The sequence below is a fragment of the Cottoperca gobio genome, chromosome 4 (assembly GCF_900634415.1).
Source record: "Cottoperca gobio chromosome 4, fCotGob3.1, whole genome shotgun sequence".
In the NCBI taxonomy this organism is placed as follows: Eukaryota; Metazoa; Chordata; class Actinopteri; order Perciformes; family Bovichtidae; genus Cottoperca; species Cottoperca gobio.
In genome coordinates this window covers 10719004-10739020 of record NC_041358.1, presented here as the reverse complement: position 1 = coordinate 10739020, position 20017 = coordinate 10719004, and the positions used below count along the sequence as shown (strand labels likewise).

At 39.8% G+C, this 20017-nt stretch overlaps 1 protein-coding gene across 6 annotated transcripts; it reads right to left on the bottom strand.

Moving 5' to 3' along the window:
- Window positions 1-3938: 3938 nt before the first annotated feature.
- LOC115007140 (uncharacterized) lies at window positions 3939-18188 on the bottom strand. Of its 6 annotated transcripts, none has more exons than XM_029429854.1 (16): window positions 17968-18188; window positions 16651-16821; window positions 16323-16397; window positions 14357-14481; window positions 13386-13560; window positions 13017-13142; window positions 11683-11726; window positions 11502-11601; window positions 11145-11360; window positions 10257-10437; window positions 9988-10071; window positions 7395-7461; window positions 7108-7253; window positions 6493-6734; window positions 6222-6331; window positions 3939-5585 (listed from the first exon to the last, which is right to left on the bottom strand). In XM_029429854.1, the coding sequence occupies exons 1-10, from the start codon at window positions 18127-18129 to the stop codon at window positions 10399-10401; spliced, it is 1233 nt and encodes a 410-aa protein (XP_029285714.1). In that variant the 5' UTR covers window positions 18130-18188; the 3' UTR covers window positions 3939-5585; window positions 6222-6331; window positions 6493-6734; window positions 7108-7253; window positions 7395-7461; window positions 9988-10071; window positions 10257-10398. The 6 variants fall into 6 exon arrangements, with proteins under 6 accessions (XP_029285714.1, XP_029285715.1, XP_029285717.1 ...); XM_029429855.1 differs by having other exon boundaries at window positions 7395-7458; XM_029429857.1 differs by lacking the exon at window positions 7395-7461 and having other exon boundaries at window positions 3943-5585; window positions 14357-14475.
- Between the last annotated feature and the right edge of the window lie 1829 nt (window positions 18189-20017).

The window sequence follows — 20017 nt, the reverse complement described above, 5'->3', positions numbered from 1 at the left end:
CTGACATGCTCGATGACAGTTTTAAAAACCATTGAATCTTTTTAAGCATTAAAAAAAATCCCACATTGGGTACACTTTTCAGGAACAGAGAATGCCCATTGTTAAAATGTAAATCAAATCAAATGTATTTGTATAGCCCAATATGACAAATTATACATTTGTCTCAGTGTGCTTTACAGACTGTACAGGTTACGACACCCTATGTCCTTAGACCCTCGCATTGCACAAGGAAAAAGTTCCTAAAAGAAACCCCATAATTAAAGTTGATTGACAGACAAATGACAGAAAATGATGTTGTGTTGAAAAAGAGAAATTTTGGATGAATCCAGGAAAATGTCAAAAAGGCTTCCTGGTGTCCAGCAGGACCAGGGCAGCAGGCTCAGACAGACAATAGATGATCCTATTATATCCTCTCCTTAATAGATAAAAATAGAAAGAAATGGACGGACCAAATTATTTGATTTAATTGTTTTTCTGAAATTCTTTAATAATAATGAAAATAAATGATCACCCACAGCTGCAGCACAAACATCAACCACCACTCCAACAACCGCAGCCCCAACAACCGCGGCTCCCACAAGCGCAGCTCCCACAACTGCGGTTCCCACAACTGCGGCACCTACAACTGCAGCTCCCACAACTGCGGCACCTACAACTGCAGCTCCCACAACTGCGGCACCTACAACTGCAGCTCCCACAACTGCGGCACCTACAACTGCGGCTCCCACAACTGCGGCACCTACAACTGCGGCTCCCACAACTGTGGCTCCCACAACTGCGGCTCCCACAACTGTGGCACCTACAACTGCGACTCTCACAACTGCAGCTCCCACAACTGGTGCTCCCACAACTGCGCCTCCCACAACTATGGCTCCTACAACTGCGGCACCTACAACTGCAGCTCCCACAACTTTAGCCCCCACAACCGCAGCCCCAACAACTGCAGCTCCCACAACTGTCACTCCTACAACTGCGGCTCCCACAACTGTCACTCCTACAACTGCGGCTCCCACAACTGTGCCTCCCACAACTGCGGCTCCCACAACTGTGCCTCCTACAACTGCTGCTGCCACAACTGTTTTACCCACGACAATTGCACCCACAACCGTCGCTCCAACAACCGCCACTCCAACCACCGCAGCCCTAACAACTGCGGCTCCCACAACTGCGGCTCCCACAACTGCAGCTCCCACAACTATGGCTCCTACAACTGTGGTTCCCACAACTGTGGCTCCTACAACTGTGCCTCCTACAACTCAGGCTCCCACAACTGTGGCACCTACAACTGCGACTCTCACAACTGTGACTCCCACAACTGTGCCTCCTACAACTGCGGCTCCCACAACTGTGCCTCCTACAACTGCGGCTCCCACAACTGTGCCTCCTACAACTGTGCCTCCTACAACTGTGCCTCCTACAACTGTGCCTCCTACAACTGCTTCTCCCACAACTGTGCCTCCTACAACTGCTTCTCCCACAACTGTGCCTCCTACAACTGCTTCTCCCACAACTGTGCCTCCTACAACTGCTGCTGCCACAACTGTTTTACCCACGACAATTGCACCCACAACCGTCGCTCCAACAACCGCCACTCCAACCACCGCAGCCCTAACAACTGCGGCTCCCACAACTGCGGCTCCCACAACTGCAGCTCCCACAACTATGGCTCCCACAACTGCGGCACCTACAACTGCAGCTCCCACAACCGCGGCTCCCACAACTGCGGCTCCTATAACTGCAGCTCCCACAACCGCGGCTCCCACAACTGTGGCTCCTACAACTGTGCCTCCTACAACTCAGGCTCCCACAACTGTGGCACCTACAACTGCGACTCTCACAACTGTGACTCCCACAACTGTGCCTCCTACAACTGCGGCTCCCACAACTGTGCCTCCTACAACTGCGGCTCCCACAACTGTGCCTCCTACAACTGCTTCTCCCACAACTGTGCCTCCTACAACTGCTTCTCCCACAACTGTGCCTCCTACAACTGCTTCTCCCACAACTGTGCCTCCTACAACTGCTGCTGCCACAACTGTTTTACCCACGACAATTGCACCCACAACCGTCGCTCCAACAACCGCCACTCCAACCACCGCAGCCCTAACAACTGCGGCTCCCACAACTGCGGCTCCCACAACTGCAGCTCCCACAACTATGGCTCCCACAACTGCGGCACCTACAACTGCAGCTCCCACAACCGCGGCTCCCACAACTGCGGCTCCTATAACTGCAGCTCCCACAACTATGGCTCCTACAACTGTGGTTCCCACAACTGTGGCTCCTACAACTGTGCCTCCTACAACTCAGGCTCCCACAACTGTGGCACCTACAACTGCGACTCTCACAACTGTGACTCCCACAACTGTGCCTCCTACAACTGCGGCTCCCACAACTGTGCCTCCTACAACTGCGGCTCCCACAACTGTGCCTCCTACAACTGCGGCTCCCACAACTGTGCCTCCTACAACTGTGCCTCCTACAACTGCTTCTCCCACAACTGCTTCTCCCACAACTGCTTCTCCCACAACTGCTTCTCCCACAACTGTGCCTCCTACAACTGCTTCTCCCACAACTGTGCCTCCTACAACTGCTTCTCCCACAACTGTGCCTCCTACAACTGCTGCTGCCACAACTGTTTTACCCACGACAATTGCACCCACAACCGTCGCTCCAACAACCGCTGCTCTCACAACTGGGGCTCCCACAACTGCGGCTCCCACAACTGTGGCACCTACAACTGCGACTCTCACAACTGCGGCTCCCACAACTGTGGCACCTACAACTGCGACTCCTACAACTTTAGCCCCAACAACCGCGGCTCCCACAACTGCAGCTCCTATAACTGCAGCTCCCACAACTATGGCTCCTACAACTGTGGTTCCCACAACTGTGGCTCCTACAACTGTGCCTCCTACAACTCAGGCTCCCACAACTGTGGCACCTACAACTGCGACTCTCACAACTGCGGCTCCCACAACTGCGGCTCCTACAACTTTAGCCCCCACAACCGCAGCTCCCACAACTGGGTCTTCTACAACTGCAGCTCCCACAACTGCAGCCCCTATAACAGCAACTACTAGACGAGAATTAACAACCCTAGGTATGCATGTGCCTCCTCGACGTCCTTCATTTTCCACCCACCTGGCTCTGATGCAGGAATTTTCTGTAGTATGTTTCAACAATGCATGGCTGAAACCAATAAGGGAAGGGTTAAGCTCACATTGAGAAAGTAACTTCATAATATACTTTTTGACCCCAAGCATAGTTCTAAAGCTTTGATGGGTCACAATGTTAAAAATGAATGTGTTCAAATGCATTTGTATGATTTAGGGGAACAATTAAAAATATATGATTAGATAAGCAATAATGGTACGTTCAAAGACATGTAGAAGTTATTTTAACATTGACCTACACAATTATTGACTTCCAGTTATGTTTTTTTTTTTGTTCCTTTAGGATTAGTTTCACGGGCACATCTACAGGTGAGGATAACTTCCTTTGGAGTGGTCAGCAATGCAACTATCATTGAATTTGTTACACAGGTATGTAAAAAATGTGTAAAATAACTGTTTTGTGAAGGCTCTTCAAATAAAATTATCAATGATATTGCATACACACTACAATAATGGGGTGAGGTGAATGAGATACATCTTCTGAAGTTTATTCTTTGTTTTCTCTCCATTTAGTTTTTTAGAGACCAGCTCCAGAATGGAACAGCCCACACAGTCAAGGTGACAAACATTCAAAGGGTTCGAGTTGCCCTATAGAAGCTGCTTATGGATGTATAAAGACAACAATTCAAGGTTGTGCTGGTGGTATTGTTTTAACACACTGTGAAGGGGAAGTTCACCTCAACCATTTCATGATATTTGGAAAGAGTCTTTGTTCTGCAGTGATATACAACCAATATCGCAAAAACAACAGTACCTGGATTGCACTTAAAAATAGGTTTTGATAAAACAAAGAGGCTTAGATTGAATCCCATCTTCTTTCTCATCATTCGAATTAAATAAATAGAAACATTTAAGAGTCAACGTGACGACTTTATAATCCCCAAGAAATAGTCCCAAGAATGTGAAAAATGGAGATGTGTCAAATGATTTGCACAGTACAATGGGAAGCTCACACCAAGCATTCAGACCTGTCAAAGAGGTTTTTAAGGTGTGTCAATAATTCCTATGCTCTGTAACTGGATGAGCAGCTTACATGGGCTTGAGGCATACGTTAATGATTAGGCGTGTATGTTTGTGTGGTTTTGGCTCCGTTTCAGTTTTTTGTCCATTTGGTTAATTTCCCTCTCCTGGTAATTAATTTACTAGGTGTGAAATATATAGAAATGTATAAATGTGACCTATTTAAGCAGGATAAACCATTTCTGATCCTGAACTTAGGCTAGTATGTATTAGCCATTTCTTATGCTTCTGCTGCAAGATTATGCAGCACATTTAAATATTTTTTCCAATTATTATTTTTGCACTAAAAGTGTTATTTATTGTTCTGATAAATTATACTTTAACATGATTTGACATGTAACATTTTGTTTGCATTCACTTTCTCTTAAAGCTATATCACCGTTAATAAATCCTTGGAAATTAAATTCAACATTTGATTTTAAAGCAAATAGAATTATATATAAATTATTTGTTGAGATCTTCCTTAAAAAATGTGAAATACAAAAAAGTATAATAAGTGAAATGTATTTATATTAATTGTGTAAAACATTTTTCCTCACTAAATCAAATGATAAAATAATCAGCAGAGACACAATGCAAGAAGTATTTAAACTAGCCATTTTGTAAGATGTCAAAAAGAAGCAGTCTGGTGCATGATTTTGGAATCTGTATCTACAGTATATTGGAAAACTTGAAAGATTAAACAAAACATGAATGACAATATTAACTTAAAGAATTAAATTATTGTGTCTTGTATATTGCATTTTTAATATAATGTACTACTTTACGCGTGGTGCTTCAAATTGCCCCCCGGTGACAAATTGTTCTTGAATTTGAATTTCAATCTATGAGAGTTATTATAAGTATATAGCATATAAATTCACTTTCCAGTTTCTGTGTCAACAATCAAGAGCATGCATGTATGTCAAGACAATTCATCATATCTGATCTACAATAGCCAAAACCATTCCTAAACTCATCTAAAAGACATAATCGTTCCCATGACACAAAATGAATTACAGCATTGTGCATAGCTGCTTTTATAAACCTGACTCTGATTGAATACAGCTTTCAACAATACAAACATTGGTCTCTACCTCAACTGTAACTGTGGCTTTCTTTTCAGTCACATTGTTCATATCCTGCAGAAACCTTTGCGCGCCACAAATTCAGCTTCAGCAGGACCTCAAGTATCCAGGAAGTCATCCACTTCATACATTTGTCATCACTTCTATGCAGCTGCCCTCTCCATCTCCCTCTGTCTGGAAACTGTGTAAAGCCCAGCGCCTCGTGCATGGCTCTGCTTAGCAGCACCCTCAGGTCTGCAGCCCCTGCCGCTCCCCTTGGCAGAAAGAGCTCCAGAGCACAGGTGGAGGCGTGGGGCAGACGCACACCTGACATGCTCGCATCCTGGAAAATTAATTTAAGGCGAGGGAAATATTACATGAGGCTTAATCTCAGAAGAAAACGTGTGAAAGCAAAGAAAGGCCGTGGTCATTTTTATCTTACAAGCAACTGAAATTAAGCCACAAAATAATAAATTAAGCCGGGTTCACAAATTTTAGATCCAGGGTTTCAAATAACTAATTTGAAAATCCCTGACTTGGATCACTGACTAACGAAGCGTAACCTGATATGACAGAGGTTTGACTCCAGTCATGTTCAATTAATTTTAATCTTGAATTTCGGTATCTTCATTTAAATACATTTTTTTAAATACTAGATGCATTAATTTTCTATCTAAATTAGTGAACCCAGAGGGAAAAAACAAAACATACGATATTTAAAAGTTTTTCAGGTTTTCAGTAAAATACTTCAATGCTATACATTGAGTGATAGTTACATTTCATAATTAAATATTGAGTAATAATAAAATGCACTATTTGCAATACATTTCCAGTGTCTCTCCCACAGGAGGAATAGTTGTAACATATCACCATGTACAGTAAAAGCCACACAGCCTTGCAGAATCCCAACTGACACTAAAATGGGCACTATTTTCAGAACATTTTCAGATGAATCTGTGATTATCTGATAAATACCAACCTGGGAGTAAAAACACAGGGAGATCAATCTGGGAAACCCAAGAGGAGGCAGATGATCAGCTCCAGTGATGAAGGCGAGGAGGACTTCAAAGGAAAAATCTGCCTGACCATCTGATTTTGCACAAGGACATTTTGTTTTTTGTTAAAATATTGTTAACCCTTTGATTATCTTAAAGTCACTTTAAACATTTTTCCAATATCAGTTCTAGATACAATAAACCATGCCACTCTTTACATTCTTCAGTCGCATACATCCTTCCCTCGGTTCTTACCGCTGACCAAGGTGAGAACTGTTTCCCAGTGTCCAGCTGTTGCCTCCTCAGCCGCCCTCAGCTGGCTGTCTGGACGGCTGTAGCAGACATTAAAAAGCGGTTTGAACTCTTCCAGGGTCAGAGGCTGCTGCTGTGCGCTCGTCATCACTGGCACAAACGCCTCACGGTGGGACTGTACCATAGCCCACAATCCACCACAGCTGTTCGGCCCCTCTGTGAACTGGGAGATCATACTGGCCACCCTGATGGACAGCAGAGGGGCGGAGTCCTTGTTTCATTGGCTCATTAGCCTTTTTTATTATATCAAATGCTTGTTGGTACTTGTGTTTGGCTAAAGAATGAGACCGCACTGATTTGTATTGTTCTGATGAGTTCTGACTACACTGCAGAAATTAAGATACAATAGAGGACATGCAGTACTATCATACAATACATGAGTACTGTACATACAATTGAAAATAAAATAACTACAGACAGAAGATCAGAGGGCAAAGAGTACTAAAATATAGAAAGTTAAAAACACTAAACAAATCAGTGTAAAGGATATACTGTGTGTGTGTGTGTGTGTGTGTGCGTGTGTGCGTGTGCGTGTGCGTGTGTGTGTGTGCCCCCTACCTGTAGTAGATGCAATGTTTGACCAGGTGGATATAGATGGTTGGTATTTCATCAGAATGGGCTGAATAGACTCCAGGGATCCCACAGTTCGACAGTCAGTCACACAGACTGGAAGGAAGCAGCTTCACATCAGTACAACTCTGTAGCTACAAGAGGAGCAGATGAGCGTTATGTGTGTGTACGGCACTGCAGTGGTTAAAGTTTTGGGCCTTTTTGCCCATTTGATAGAGGATATTTGAGAGGTGACAGAAAAACAAAAAGGAGTTGGAAAGGGGAAAATTACATACTCCAAAAGTCTTTGACTGGAGGTGAACCGGTTCGGTAAATCTATTTGTGGTCAGTTTCTCTCTACTGCTGCGGAACAGTGTGAAATAAAAACAAAACAAAATGGAAAAGAGTCGCTCATTCATGCACATAAACCCTGGATTAATAAAAAAAAAGGCACAAACAAGAAATTCATATTCATTTGCATACTTTCCTATAGATTTTTTAAACATAATCAAAAGTAGTTTATTTACTACATGCATGTTTTTTTTTTTTTACTACAGGACTGTCTCAGAAAATTAGAATATAGTGATAAAGTTCTTAATTTTCTGTAATGCAATTAAAAAAACAAAAATGTCATGCATTCTGGATTCATTACAAATCAACTGAAATATTGCAAGCCTTTTATTATTTTAATATTGCTGATTATGGCTTACAGCTTAAGAAAACTCAAATATCCTATCTCTAAATATTAGAATATCATGAAAAAGTATACTAGTAGGGTGTTCAACGAATCACTTGAATCGTCTAATTAACTCGAAACACCTGCAAGGGTTTCCTGAGCCTTGAAAAACACTCAGCTTGGTTCAGTAAACTAAATCACAAGTATGGGGAAGACTGCTGATCTGACTGCTGTCCAGAGGACCATCATTGACACCCTCCATCAGGAGGGTAAGACACAAAAAGAAATTTCTCAAAGAGCAAGCTGTGCACAGAGTGCAGTTTCAAAGCACATCCACAAAAAGTCTGTTGGAAGGGGGAAATGTGGCAGGAAACGCTGCACAACCAAGAGAGATGACCGCAGCCTTAACAGCATTGTGAAGAAGAGTCGCTTCCAGAATTTGGGGGAGCTTCAAAGACAGTGGACTGAAGCTGGAGTCCAGGTATCAAAAGCCACTGTTCACAGACGTGTCCGGGAAATGGGCTACAATAGCCGTATTCCCATGGTCAAGCCACTTCTGAACTCAAGACAACGGAAGAAGCGTCTGACTTGGGCTATGGAAAAGAAGCACTGGACAGTTGCAGAGTGGTCCAAAGTCCTCTTTTCAGACGAAAGCAAGTTTTGTATTTCATTTGGAAGTCAAGGCGCCAGAGTCTGGAGAAAGGCTGGAGAGTTGCTTGAAATCCAGTGTGAAGTTCCCACAGTCAGCGATGGTTTGGGGAGCCATGTCAGCTGCTGGTGTTGGTCCACTGTGTTTCATCAAGCCCAGAGTAAATGCAGCTGTGTACCAAGAGATTTTAGAGCACTACATGCTTCCGTCTGCTGAAAAGCTCTATGGAGATGAGGAATTAATTTTCCAGCATGATCTGGCACCTGCCCACAGTGCCAAAACCACCAGTAACTGGTGTACTGACCATGGCATTACTGTCCTCGATTGGCCTGCCAATTCCCCTGACCTGAACCCCATAGAGAATATGTGGGGTATTGTGAAGAAGAAGCTGAAAGACACCAGACCCAACAATGCTAATGAGCTAAAGGCCGCTATTGAAGCATCCTGGGCATCCATAACACCTCAGCAATGCCACAGGCTGATTGCCTCCATGCCACGCCGCATTGATGCAGTAATCCGTGCAAAAGGATTCCCAACCAAGTACTGAATGCATTAATGGACATTTTCAAATGTTTGATTTTGTTTTGCTGTTATAAATCTTTTTTTTTACTTGGTCTGAGGAACTATTCTAATTTTTTGAGATAGGATTTTTGAGTTTTCTTAAGCTGTAAGCCATAATCAGCAATATTAAAATAATAAAAGGCTTGCAATATTTCAGTTGATTTGTAATGAATCCAGAATGCATGACTTTTTTTTTTTTTTTTTTTTTTTTTTTAAATTGCATTACAGAAAATAAAGAACTTTATCACAATATTCTAATTTTCTGAGACAGTCCTGTATGTATGTATGTATGTATGTATGTATATATATATATAGAGATAGAGATAGAGATAGAGATAGAGAGAGAGAGAGAGAGAGAGATATAGGGGTGACGACCTACATAAATCAACTATCTGCTCTTGCATGCTCCAATTTTACAAGCTGAACTGCCCCCTTGTTGTCTTCTTGTTGTTTGTCAGATATTATCGTGCAGTGAGCCGACACATTATCTAGAACGTTTCCTACAAAAATCTGACCTGCTGCTACACAATCCAAAAGACAGCAGAGGTCTTTTTCTTTATGATTTATAAATCGGAAAAATTACTGGGGAGATACTTTATTTACGTTACAATATCACAAAAAGCATCTCTAAAACTGTGAAACTACACTGTATGCTACAAAAAAAACTGTGGTGAAGCCTATGTTGCAGGAAGCAGTCGAGCAAGCAACAAATTGAAATATGAGATAGATTTTTTAAACATAATCAAAAGTAGTTTATTTACTATATGCATGTTTTTGTTTTTTTACTATATGTGGTGACAAAATTGTATTGCATGGAAGTAATGATTGTATTTGATCGCTTAAACTGTTTTATAGGCTATTGTTTATTGTTTTATATCAAAATCACTAAACTAACTTACCATCTGTGATGATACACAGCAGAGTGCATCAAATTAATCATAGCAATTTTTATTATTTAAACAGTTTGAAGTACAGGTGTGTGAGATTTCTGTGTTTGTGCCACCTGTTGGAGTCGGATCTGTGTTTCAACATCAACAACGTCTCTCCAGCTGAAGTCCTCCAAAGATGGATTCTGGCCACACATCAACTGTGATAATAAAATACAATAAAATGACAAAGAGAATACCAATGTGCACATACAATTCAATACAGCTGCTAGCCATCAAAGGCAATACGTTTTTATTAAAGTATTTTTATTCAAAGTAACAACTAAGAGAATCTCAGACAAAAATGTAAGTCTTTCTGTCTACGTAAGAGACGCATGCATACAACCTGGTAGAGCACAGGGTGTAGACAACGAGGTCCAGGCCCGCCTTGAGCCAGAGACCAGCCAATCAGAACACCTGCTTTGTAATACTTCCTGTTTTCAAGAGCTGCGAGATCGTAAATGAAGAACAGACGCCCTGGAAGACCCTCAAATACAGAACCTTGCATCAGCTCCAGCAAAGTAAATCTGTGAGGAGTAAAAAACATATTTTGTCAGGGTTTCACACACATTACAAGATTATGCGTTATTGATCTGATGTAGAGTACTAATCCAAAGATTAAACTTTTAATTACTCTACAAAACATTATAATGGTGCTAATCAATTAGCCGATCAACAGAAAGTTATTTGTCATTAACTTTGTCATTTATTGGTAGGACAGTTTGCTGCTTTTGATATATATCATTTAAAATAATATTAGCAATTATTCTGGCTTTTGGAATGTTGGTCACAACACAATCATCTGAATAAGACACCTTGAGCTCTGCAAAATGTGTTTTTTCACAATTTTCTGTCATTTTATAGACTCAATTATTATTATTATAAAATTAAAATCAGCAGAATAATTGATAAGAATATTTTTGTTGTTTATTGTTTGTTACAGCCCTGAAATGTTTGTGATGATAATCATTTTGCAAGCAATTTCTCACTCAGATGTAAATGTAATACATTGAGAAAGAAACTCATTTATTCATATTCATATCATTATTCATAGTCTTTATTTCTCTAAAAAAGTGCAGTAATTCTGAATAAAATGCTGCAGGAGTTTAGAAAACCAGAGAGTGTTGAAAGCTATATTTATATTTCACAGTCAAGCAAGCATACATGATTGAAACCATCTATAAAAATATAACACGCATGCTTCAGGTAAAAAAAAATTGGTAAAAATTCATAACTTAAAGAACTCTCTGAGGGGTCCCTCGTGGCCGTCAGTCTCCTCTCCACTGAAGGAGACGATGGGCCTCGTCCTGAAACAGAATCCCGGCCTCCTCACCACCTTCAGAGCGCTGTGGAACAGGTGTCTCCTCCTCACCTGGATGTGTGTCTCTACGCCTCCATCCATATTCTCCTGTCTGAACAGTCTCAGGATTGAGTCCAAGTCGAGTGTGAACTGGACACCGCAGAGACAGGTTTAAAAAGGGAGCGACAGAGGAAATGGTGTCCTTTCTGTCTTCTAACAATCACAATTTCCTGGACTAATCACATTTGGTAAGTTGTTGTACTTTTCCCCCGTCTGATGAAATAAACTCACCTCCTCCTTGGTATTGGGAGCACAGGGCTGGGTCTGAATTCCCAGATGATTTTCTTCTTCCGGGCAGCTCTCTGTACTAGCCTCCAGACAAAACTCCTTCCTTACCACCCCACACAGTTATATGGTTCACCAGTTATCATTTTCAAATGTTTCTTTGCAGGAACAGCTGAAGCTTTCTTACATATTCACCACAGGTGTGTCACTTGCTGACTTCTTTGATTCTGCCTGTCGAGAGAAAAGTATTTGTACTTTATGCACTGTGAAAGAGATGTATAAAAGTTTAATATTTGACTGAAAATAATATTAACATAAAAAGGGAAATCAAACACTGGCCGCATGTAATATATACCCATAGCACTGAATCCATATATGTCAGAACACTCGCATCACAAAACAAGACTGATGGCAATACAGCGGAATTATGGTTCCAAACTAAACTAATGTATTGCATGTAATGCATGTAATGCATGCATGCAGAGCAGAGCAGAGGCAATGCAGGAGAAGGCTGTTCAGAGAGCCCTTCCACAGTCAGCTGAATCACAGCTAAATTGAATGTCTTTCATTTGTTTTTATTATATAACCAAGAAAAGCCCCATTGAGATCAAAAATCTCCTTTTCAAGAGTGTCCTGGCCAAGACAACAGCAGCAAATTAAACAAAGTTTCAGACATACAACAAATAACAGTTACCAGGGTTCATGCAGCTTAAGGAAAGTTAGAATTAACGCTTTTCAAGTCTTTCTTAATGCCACTCGGAATTTAACACAAGACCAATTTTACGCACAATTGTTCCACTATCCACAGACAGAATAGCTAGAGTAAGTATTACGAATATGTGCCATAACGGAGACAGTAGCTTCCAGCATTTCAGATGGATACATTTACATAGATCTGAAGGACGCAAGTTAAAATGTGCCTTATAAGTAAGGACATGCCAGTGATTAATCTACGGATGGACAATGCAGGCCAACTAACCCTAGCATACAGGGAGCAATGGTGAGTGAGGGCTTTAAGATTTGTAATGAACCTCCATGCTCCATGACATACAGTATCTAAGGAGTAAATGCATTCAGAAGATGCATGCATGTAGAAAACATCAACATAGTCAATAACAGACATAAAAGAAGCAACAACAAGTCTTCTTTGTGCATCATAAGAAAAGTAACTTCTTTTTGAAATGAAATCACAGCTTCAACTTCTTCTGGATGTGCTGAATGTGAGGATTAAAAAAGAAAGAGAATCCCAAGTAATTTACCCAAACACATTTCCCTTAAATATAATATAATAGATGGAAGGTTTAGTGTTTTTTTCTTTGAGTTTGTAAGCATCAGGAGTTTGTTTTTATTAGGATTCAGTCATGAAGTTATAGAGGAAGATTTAAGATGGTAATAAACACCATAGTATGAAAAAATGGGTCACCTTAAATTAGTTAGAAATGTACTTTTAGTAAACATAAATGCTTAAAAGCCCACTTACAAGGCAAGAACAAAAACAAACACAGAGCAGCTTTGGTTTACCTGTGGATAGTCCTGGTGGCTGAGGATGTACAAAGCACCAAGTCCAGAAGTCTGGAGCACATGCTCTCCAGTCCAGCCCTCTGCAGGGGTGTCTGGGACAAACAGCACCCCGGAGCCCGGCACACACTGGAAACCACACATACCATCAGATATACTGTAAATGTACCAAAATGTGGAAGAATTGGAGGAAAACATATCTGATTTACTGTCTGATTTACTTTACTTTGTGGAAATCTTAACTTAATCCTAAATTCAATCTTAATTTTTAGCCCCTGTTTTAATTCATGGGCCTTCAAAGAAAGCGTGAACCATTAAAATATAAAGTCAAAGTAGCTCTCACAGTAATACAAATACGCTAAACACACACACCTGTAGATATGTGAAGGAGAACCTTTGTCCCACCCGTTTTACAAACCGCCCCTGGAAGAGTGTCGCCAGCCGACTCTTCATCTGAGTGGTCGACCAGCTATAATCAATGGTGATGCGAGCAGTCATTCCCATGGCCGCTAGAGCTGCTCGTTCTTTTCCTCGTGGAACAATATGTCTGGAAGAACAGAAAGGATTATTTACTTAATTGATATAGTTATATTGTAAATCAGCAATTTAGGATTATGCCACAATTTACATTGTGTAAATATGCTGCGCTATTCATTATTTAGTAGTCATTACCTCTGAGGAGGATGCCCATTAGTGTTAATAGTAGTGTGGCAAGAGGGGAACATTTGGACTAATTGTGGCACTATAGAGGAAAGGTCAGTGGGGTCAAAGCAAACGTTTGGGTTCATCCTCTCGGGAATAAGGATTTTCACAGAAAGGGGCAGGGATAGATGCTAATACTTTTAAACACTGGCCCCACGGTTATATTTTTGGTGGCCCACATTTAAACTTGATTTAAAAACCATACGGTGATTTAACGCAACTTAACGATAGTACCATTCCCTGGTTTTGTTAAAGGCACAAATTAATCAGAATGTTGGATGTAAATGTTTGGAACTGTAATGATGCGTTGACAAAGGCTTTTTGTGGGAATTTTTATTTAATCTTATTTAAAAAGGTAATCTCATTGAGACACACAGTATCATTCTCAAGAGAGATGTGGTGAAACTAACCCTTTCCCTACAGGGGATATTTGTTGGGCATCTGGCCAGGGTTAAAGTCGAACTTAGATCATAAAGACCATAAAAGATCAAAACCAAATTTCATACAAATGTGGCCAGTAGTTCAAAGATTCTTAACTCGTCCCAACAAGCAAAAAAACCCACTTATTCCTCACTGAGCCACATGGTACTTAGAAGACAGATGGATGGGAATGGTGATCTTACACACTAACACACTCTCACCTCTCCAGCTGTGCCAGGTAGTGTCCTCTGGGTAGACAGACCACATCTTTTACAATCAGTCCGGTCTTCTGCAGAGTCAGTCTCTTCCACTTGAGACGACTGGCTTTGTTTGAAAACGGCTGCAGCTGCCAGAACAAAACCCCACAAAATGAAGGAAACGGAAGACAGACAGGTAGATTAGATATATTGATAGACCACATGCACACAGTTCTTATTGCACAAGAATATAAACCACAAGAGTTAGGGTTACAGGAAAAACAATGTGTTGCTTATCAATGCAATGCAATGCAATTATGCAGCAAAGCTATGGAACACTTTACCTGCAGACATTAGGGAGGCAAGCTCGCTCAATATCTTCAAAAATAAGCTAAAAACATATCTTTTTACTTTAGCCTTTTAATGGTGATATTTGATATCTCCTTACTTTAGCCGTTTAATGGTGATATTTTATATCTCTTCACTTTAGCCTTTTAATGGTGATATTTAATATATTTGTATCTTAGCCTTTTAATGGTGATATTTAATATATTTTTATCTTAGCCTTTTAATGGTGATATTTTATATCTCCTTACTTTAGCCTTTTAATGGTGATATTTTATATCTCTTTACTTTAGCCTTTTAATGGTGATATTTTATATCTCTTTACTTCAGCCTTTTAATGGTGATATTTTATATATTTTTATCTTAGCCACTTTAAACTAATTGAAATGATTTCATACATTTTTAAGCTTGGTCTTCCTGAAGGAGGATCATTTAGTGTTGAGGAAGTAAGAAAATTAAAAGTAAGGTTGAGAGAGCAAGAGGAAAGAGTAATGTCAAAGAGAAAGATTAAATCTGAAGCATTGAAAACAATGGAAGAACATAAAAGACAGTTTATGTTATGGGAGAAGGAAGCAGAGAACAGGGATAGGAAGAAAGTATGTGGATTATTTGCAAAGACAAATATAGAAAATATCAAAGAATGTGTAAAGGCTGCTATTTTAATACAATTTTAATTCTGCGATTTTATCTGCTATGTTATACTATTTTAATTCAGCTATTTTTATAATGGTACTTCAAACTCATTTACATCAACACTGTGATTATTGTTCTGTAAATGCTCTTATTCTGTCTAATCTTGTACTAATTGTTATGTTTTTGCTGTGAAGCACTTTGGGCTACAATTCTTGTATGAAAGGTGCTATACAAATAAAGCTTATTATTATTATTATTATTATTATTATTATTATTATTATTAATAATACTATCCAGGAAAAGGACAACAAGTCTGAAAATGTAGCTGCTAATATAGATAACAACAGGTTCTTGCAGGAACAAAAGAGAGCATTACCACTGAAATGATTAGTTGATTAATTTGTGGATTAACAGAAAATTAATAATTAATAACAATTTCCATATTTAACCAATAAAACAAATGACTGTGATGCTTATATAAAACAATGTCTTGCTCCGAAGGCATCCTCTTGGGCTCCGGAAATGTACAATTTGCATTTGATCTTATTTTCTGACATTTTGTGCGGGTAATCATATTTAAAAAAAAAAGAAAATCATAAGATAGACTACAGACGTCATAGGAAAAAAAAGAACAAACAAAAACATGCATGTGAAAAAAAAGTTAAAGATGAAGCACGTAAGCAGACTTGTACAATGTGTGACACTTTCAACACAGACAATAGATAAGGCTACAGATTCGTGTTGATTGATTGAGTAAATATTGCTGTTGGTTTCAGTCTTTCCCTACGTCCTCAGGATTAGTGCAAGACAAAGCTTTGTTTCGGCCAATACACTAAAGCTAGTAAAAATGATACTTTAATAAATAATATCATATAGAGATGTAAGGGGGCTCAGTGGTGATAGCGATCATAATTCAACCAGATAAAACGAGTTCAGGCTCCATGTTTGAACACATCACATTATGGAGATTTTCTGATCAGGAAATGACAAAATAAAACCAAAGGTGATGTACCGGTGTCATGATGGAAGGATCATGTGATTTTATATCCAATAGCTTACTTTCAGACAATCCAAGGGAAGGGAACACCTGCATGGAGGAAAGGAAAGCAAGAATGTGGGATTCAATTAGATTTTTTCTTTTTTACTTTGAAAAAACATTCCAAAGAAACTCATACACACTCATATACAGTACAGTAGCTCCTGAACAGCTGTTTAGCACAGACATTGTATTTCATTCATAAGCTGATATTATCACTTCTTTTCCAGAATATTACAATAAGCGAGGATGGGATGTAATGCTGCTTTATTTATTAACTTTTACATCCTTCATATTCACTAACCTCCATTTCTATCTCAATTCCCTCCACGAATCCTAGAACAGGGAGGCAGTGCTCAGCCTCAGTCTTAGCGGGAGACTCTGTTTTGGGCTTGTTCTGCGGCCTGGTCGCGGTCTCAACCTGCAGCTCTGGTTCTTCTTCACAGTCAGGGACCAGAGGATGCTCCAGATGTCTCTGGGTTCAAGAAGAAAAAGGGGAAGATGTTTATGGTGCGTGAACATACAGATATTGCTCCATATGGAGGGAGCACACTGGAAGAATTTTAGTTGCAACACAGTTTTGGATTATCGCAAAACCATAAAGTTTCCATCAACGGGAACTATTTTGTATGGGACAAGGCATGACTATCTTTGTTTCTTCTTTCTTGTCAAGTACTTTGTGATTGCTGTACTAAAAGGTGGTATGTAAGTTGTTATACTGGGGAAGCTTTATGGTTTAAAAAAAAAAAAAAAGGGACAATTCACACACACTAACACTAACATCTAACTATTAGAGCAGCTTTAAAGTGTGTGACCCCTTAAAACAAAACACTGTCAGAATACATTTCAGAGATAAGATTATCCAGTAATTCAAATGGAAAAGATTGGGAGTAAATCTTTTTATAATAAGCCTAACTTGCTGTTACAGACATGTTTTTTTCTTTCTGCTTTCCTATCCTCAATGAGCTCTTGACCTCTCATATTTGTCCCGTGACCCTCCAGGTTCAATCTAGCCAGTTTTCAGTTGCACAAGAATATAGTATTTACTTCCATCGTGTTGTGGTGGGAACCGAAGCTGGTCAAGTCCTGTGCGAATAAAACTCAAAATATCTGCATTGTCCAGCTATGATAAGCATTTAAAAAAGAAAGATAATAATACGCTTATTTTGATTTGGGTTAATTGATTCCTTAATGTCTACTTGGTTTAATCGAAAGATATTGTTGCTACAATAACATCAGCTTTATATGTATTAAACAGTAAACCTCTGTGATACATCACGTGGACCAGTCAGATGAACTTTAAGAGCAGTATCTAATCTCACTCCGTTTTTTAACCACAGTTCATAATATATACACAGTAGAAAAAAACTATACTATAAATGGAAAAACATAATGTATGTTAAGTGAAATATTTACATACAGCAATTAGGGAGAAATTGCTTTTATTTTATTTTGATATGCTTCAGTCTAAAGGAATGAGGTAATATCTACCAGCAGAACATGTTTGGACTTCCTACGACTTAGACAAGCCAGTTACTAAACACAACAACATGAAATAGCTGACTGAGGATCACCACAGTTTTTCTTGTAGTTTTAATTTCTTCAAATCTTCAAGACACACCTGGTCAAAGCTGAGTTCTTCTTCCACCTCCAGTTTAAATGTCACCACACAGGGCTCCTCTGAAGAAAACAGCTCCATCTCAATGTTTTCTGAGATGGAGAGCAACGCCGCCTTCCTCTCGCTCGTCTTACTCTCGCTCGTCTTCATCTCGTTCGTCTTCATGCTCTCTCATACAACTTTAAATGTTTTATCTTCTGTAATCCTTAATATTTTTAACTTAAACTCTAACTCTATTTGATTGCTACACTCCTTGTCGAAGCAATCTCCTTTACACTCTTTCTTCACCTAAGTCTTTTTTTGTGTTTGGTTTTAGATTCCTGTCCTTGCTTTCCTTATTTTTCTTTTTATCTCCTTGATCTCGTGTCCCTCTTTAATGTTGTCATGCCTCGTACTTATTTTTCTGTGTCCTCTCTAGTTTGAGTTGCAGATCCAAATATTCCTCTGGAGATGGTGGCCTTCCTAACATCCAAACAGCTGAGCGCTCATTACTTCAAGCTGAGCTCTATCAGAGTCTGAAGCTCTGATTGGCTCAGCTCTGGACTGTTCTGAAGCTCTCATTGGTTGAAAGGTTTGTGAATTAGCTCTGGTTGGTTCTGCAGTGTCTTAAGAGTTACATCATGTTGGCCTCTTGTTAACTTTTAAATAGTTGATTCCACTATCTCCATGAATTCAGAGTTTACAGGTCAATCAACAAGAAAGACAAAACTAATGTCTTTAATCAAAATACTAGTTTATAAAATTAAAACACATATTTTATGAATAAATTGGGCTCTAAAATGCTCTACTTTTACTGGCTCTGTTTGTCAAGTGAAGGAGGACATTTCTTGAACTTTGTATCCAAACAGCCCAAAACAACAGACAGGCTTAATAATTGCTCAATGACTTTTGATGAAGGTTGCAGACTTCAGCAGGAGCAGTTACTACACCACAGTGATCTACGATCTAATCATGGTTTTTTCCCCCTCTGGGTCAATCTGAACAGTGTTTGTTTAAAGTTACACCTAATTTCTCTGGTCAAACTGTAGTGACTTAACTAAACAACACCACACACTGACAATCTGGAATCAATGTCAGTCAACTGAGGCAACGTGCAGCACAAGGAACCTCTGCCTATCAGCAACTTCATGCAGTCAAACCCGCAAGAAACTTAAAACCTATTCTTTACTAACTTACATGAGTTTCACATAAACCACATGAGGAAGTTGTGAGTTAGAATATGATTGACTGGTTGCAAACTGCTTCCTTTTTGAGTGACAAACAAGGACATTCTTTCGTCGTCATGAGAGAAATGTCCTATCTTTCAGCAGTGAAATTATGACACACTATAGAAAATTTCATGGTTATTTAATTTAATTTCTTAAGGATTTTGTCAGGCTTGGAGATCATGTGTCAGAGAAGCATGATGCCCACTTTGGAGTTCCACAAGGAAGCTGCCTCGGTCCATTACTATTCTCCCTATACATGCTACCACTGGGGGACATCATTAGAGAACACAATGTGTGCTCCCATAGCTACGTGGATGACACACAACTGTACATCTCTGCTGAACCAAATGATGCTACAGCTGTTAACTCCATCACCACCTGTCTGTCAGCAATAAATAAATGGATGAGCAATCATTTATTAAAATTAAATGAGAACAAAACTGAAATCCTACTAGTAGGTCCTGTAACAAAAAGAGAGATGATGGGGAAACTTACTCCTTTGATTAAACCTGAAGTTACAAGTCTTGGTGTTATCATAGACTCAGATCTAAGCTTTAAATCCCACATAAACAAGGTGACAAAAACATCATTCTTCCACCTTAGAAATATAGCTAAAATCAGACAATTTATAAATCAAAAGGATGCTGAAAAACTAATCCATGCTTTCATCTCAAGCCGACTCGATTACTGTAATGCACTCTTTACCGGCCTCCCAAAAACAACAACGGAGAGACTTCAGCTCATCCAAAACGCTGCAGCGAGGCTGCTGACTAGAACCAAGAGGAGAGACCACATCAGTCCAGTGTTAGCTGCTCTACACTGGCTTCCAGTAACTTTTAGAATAG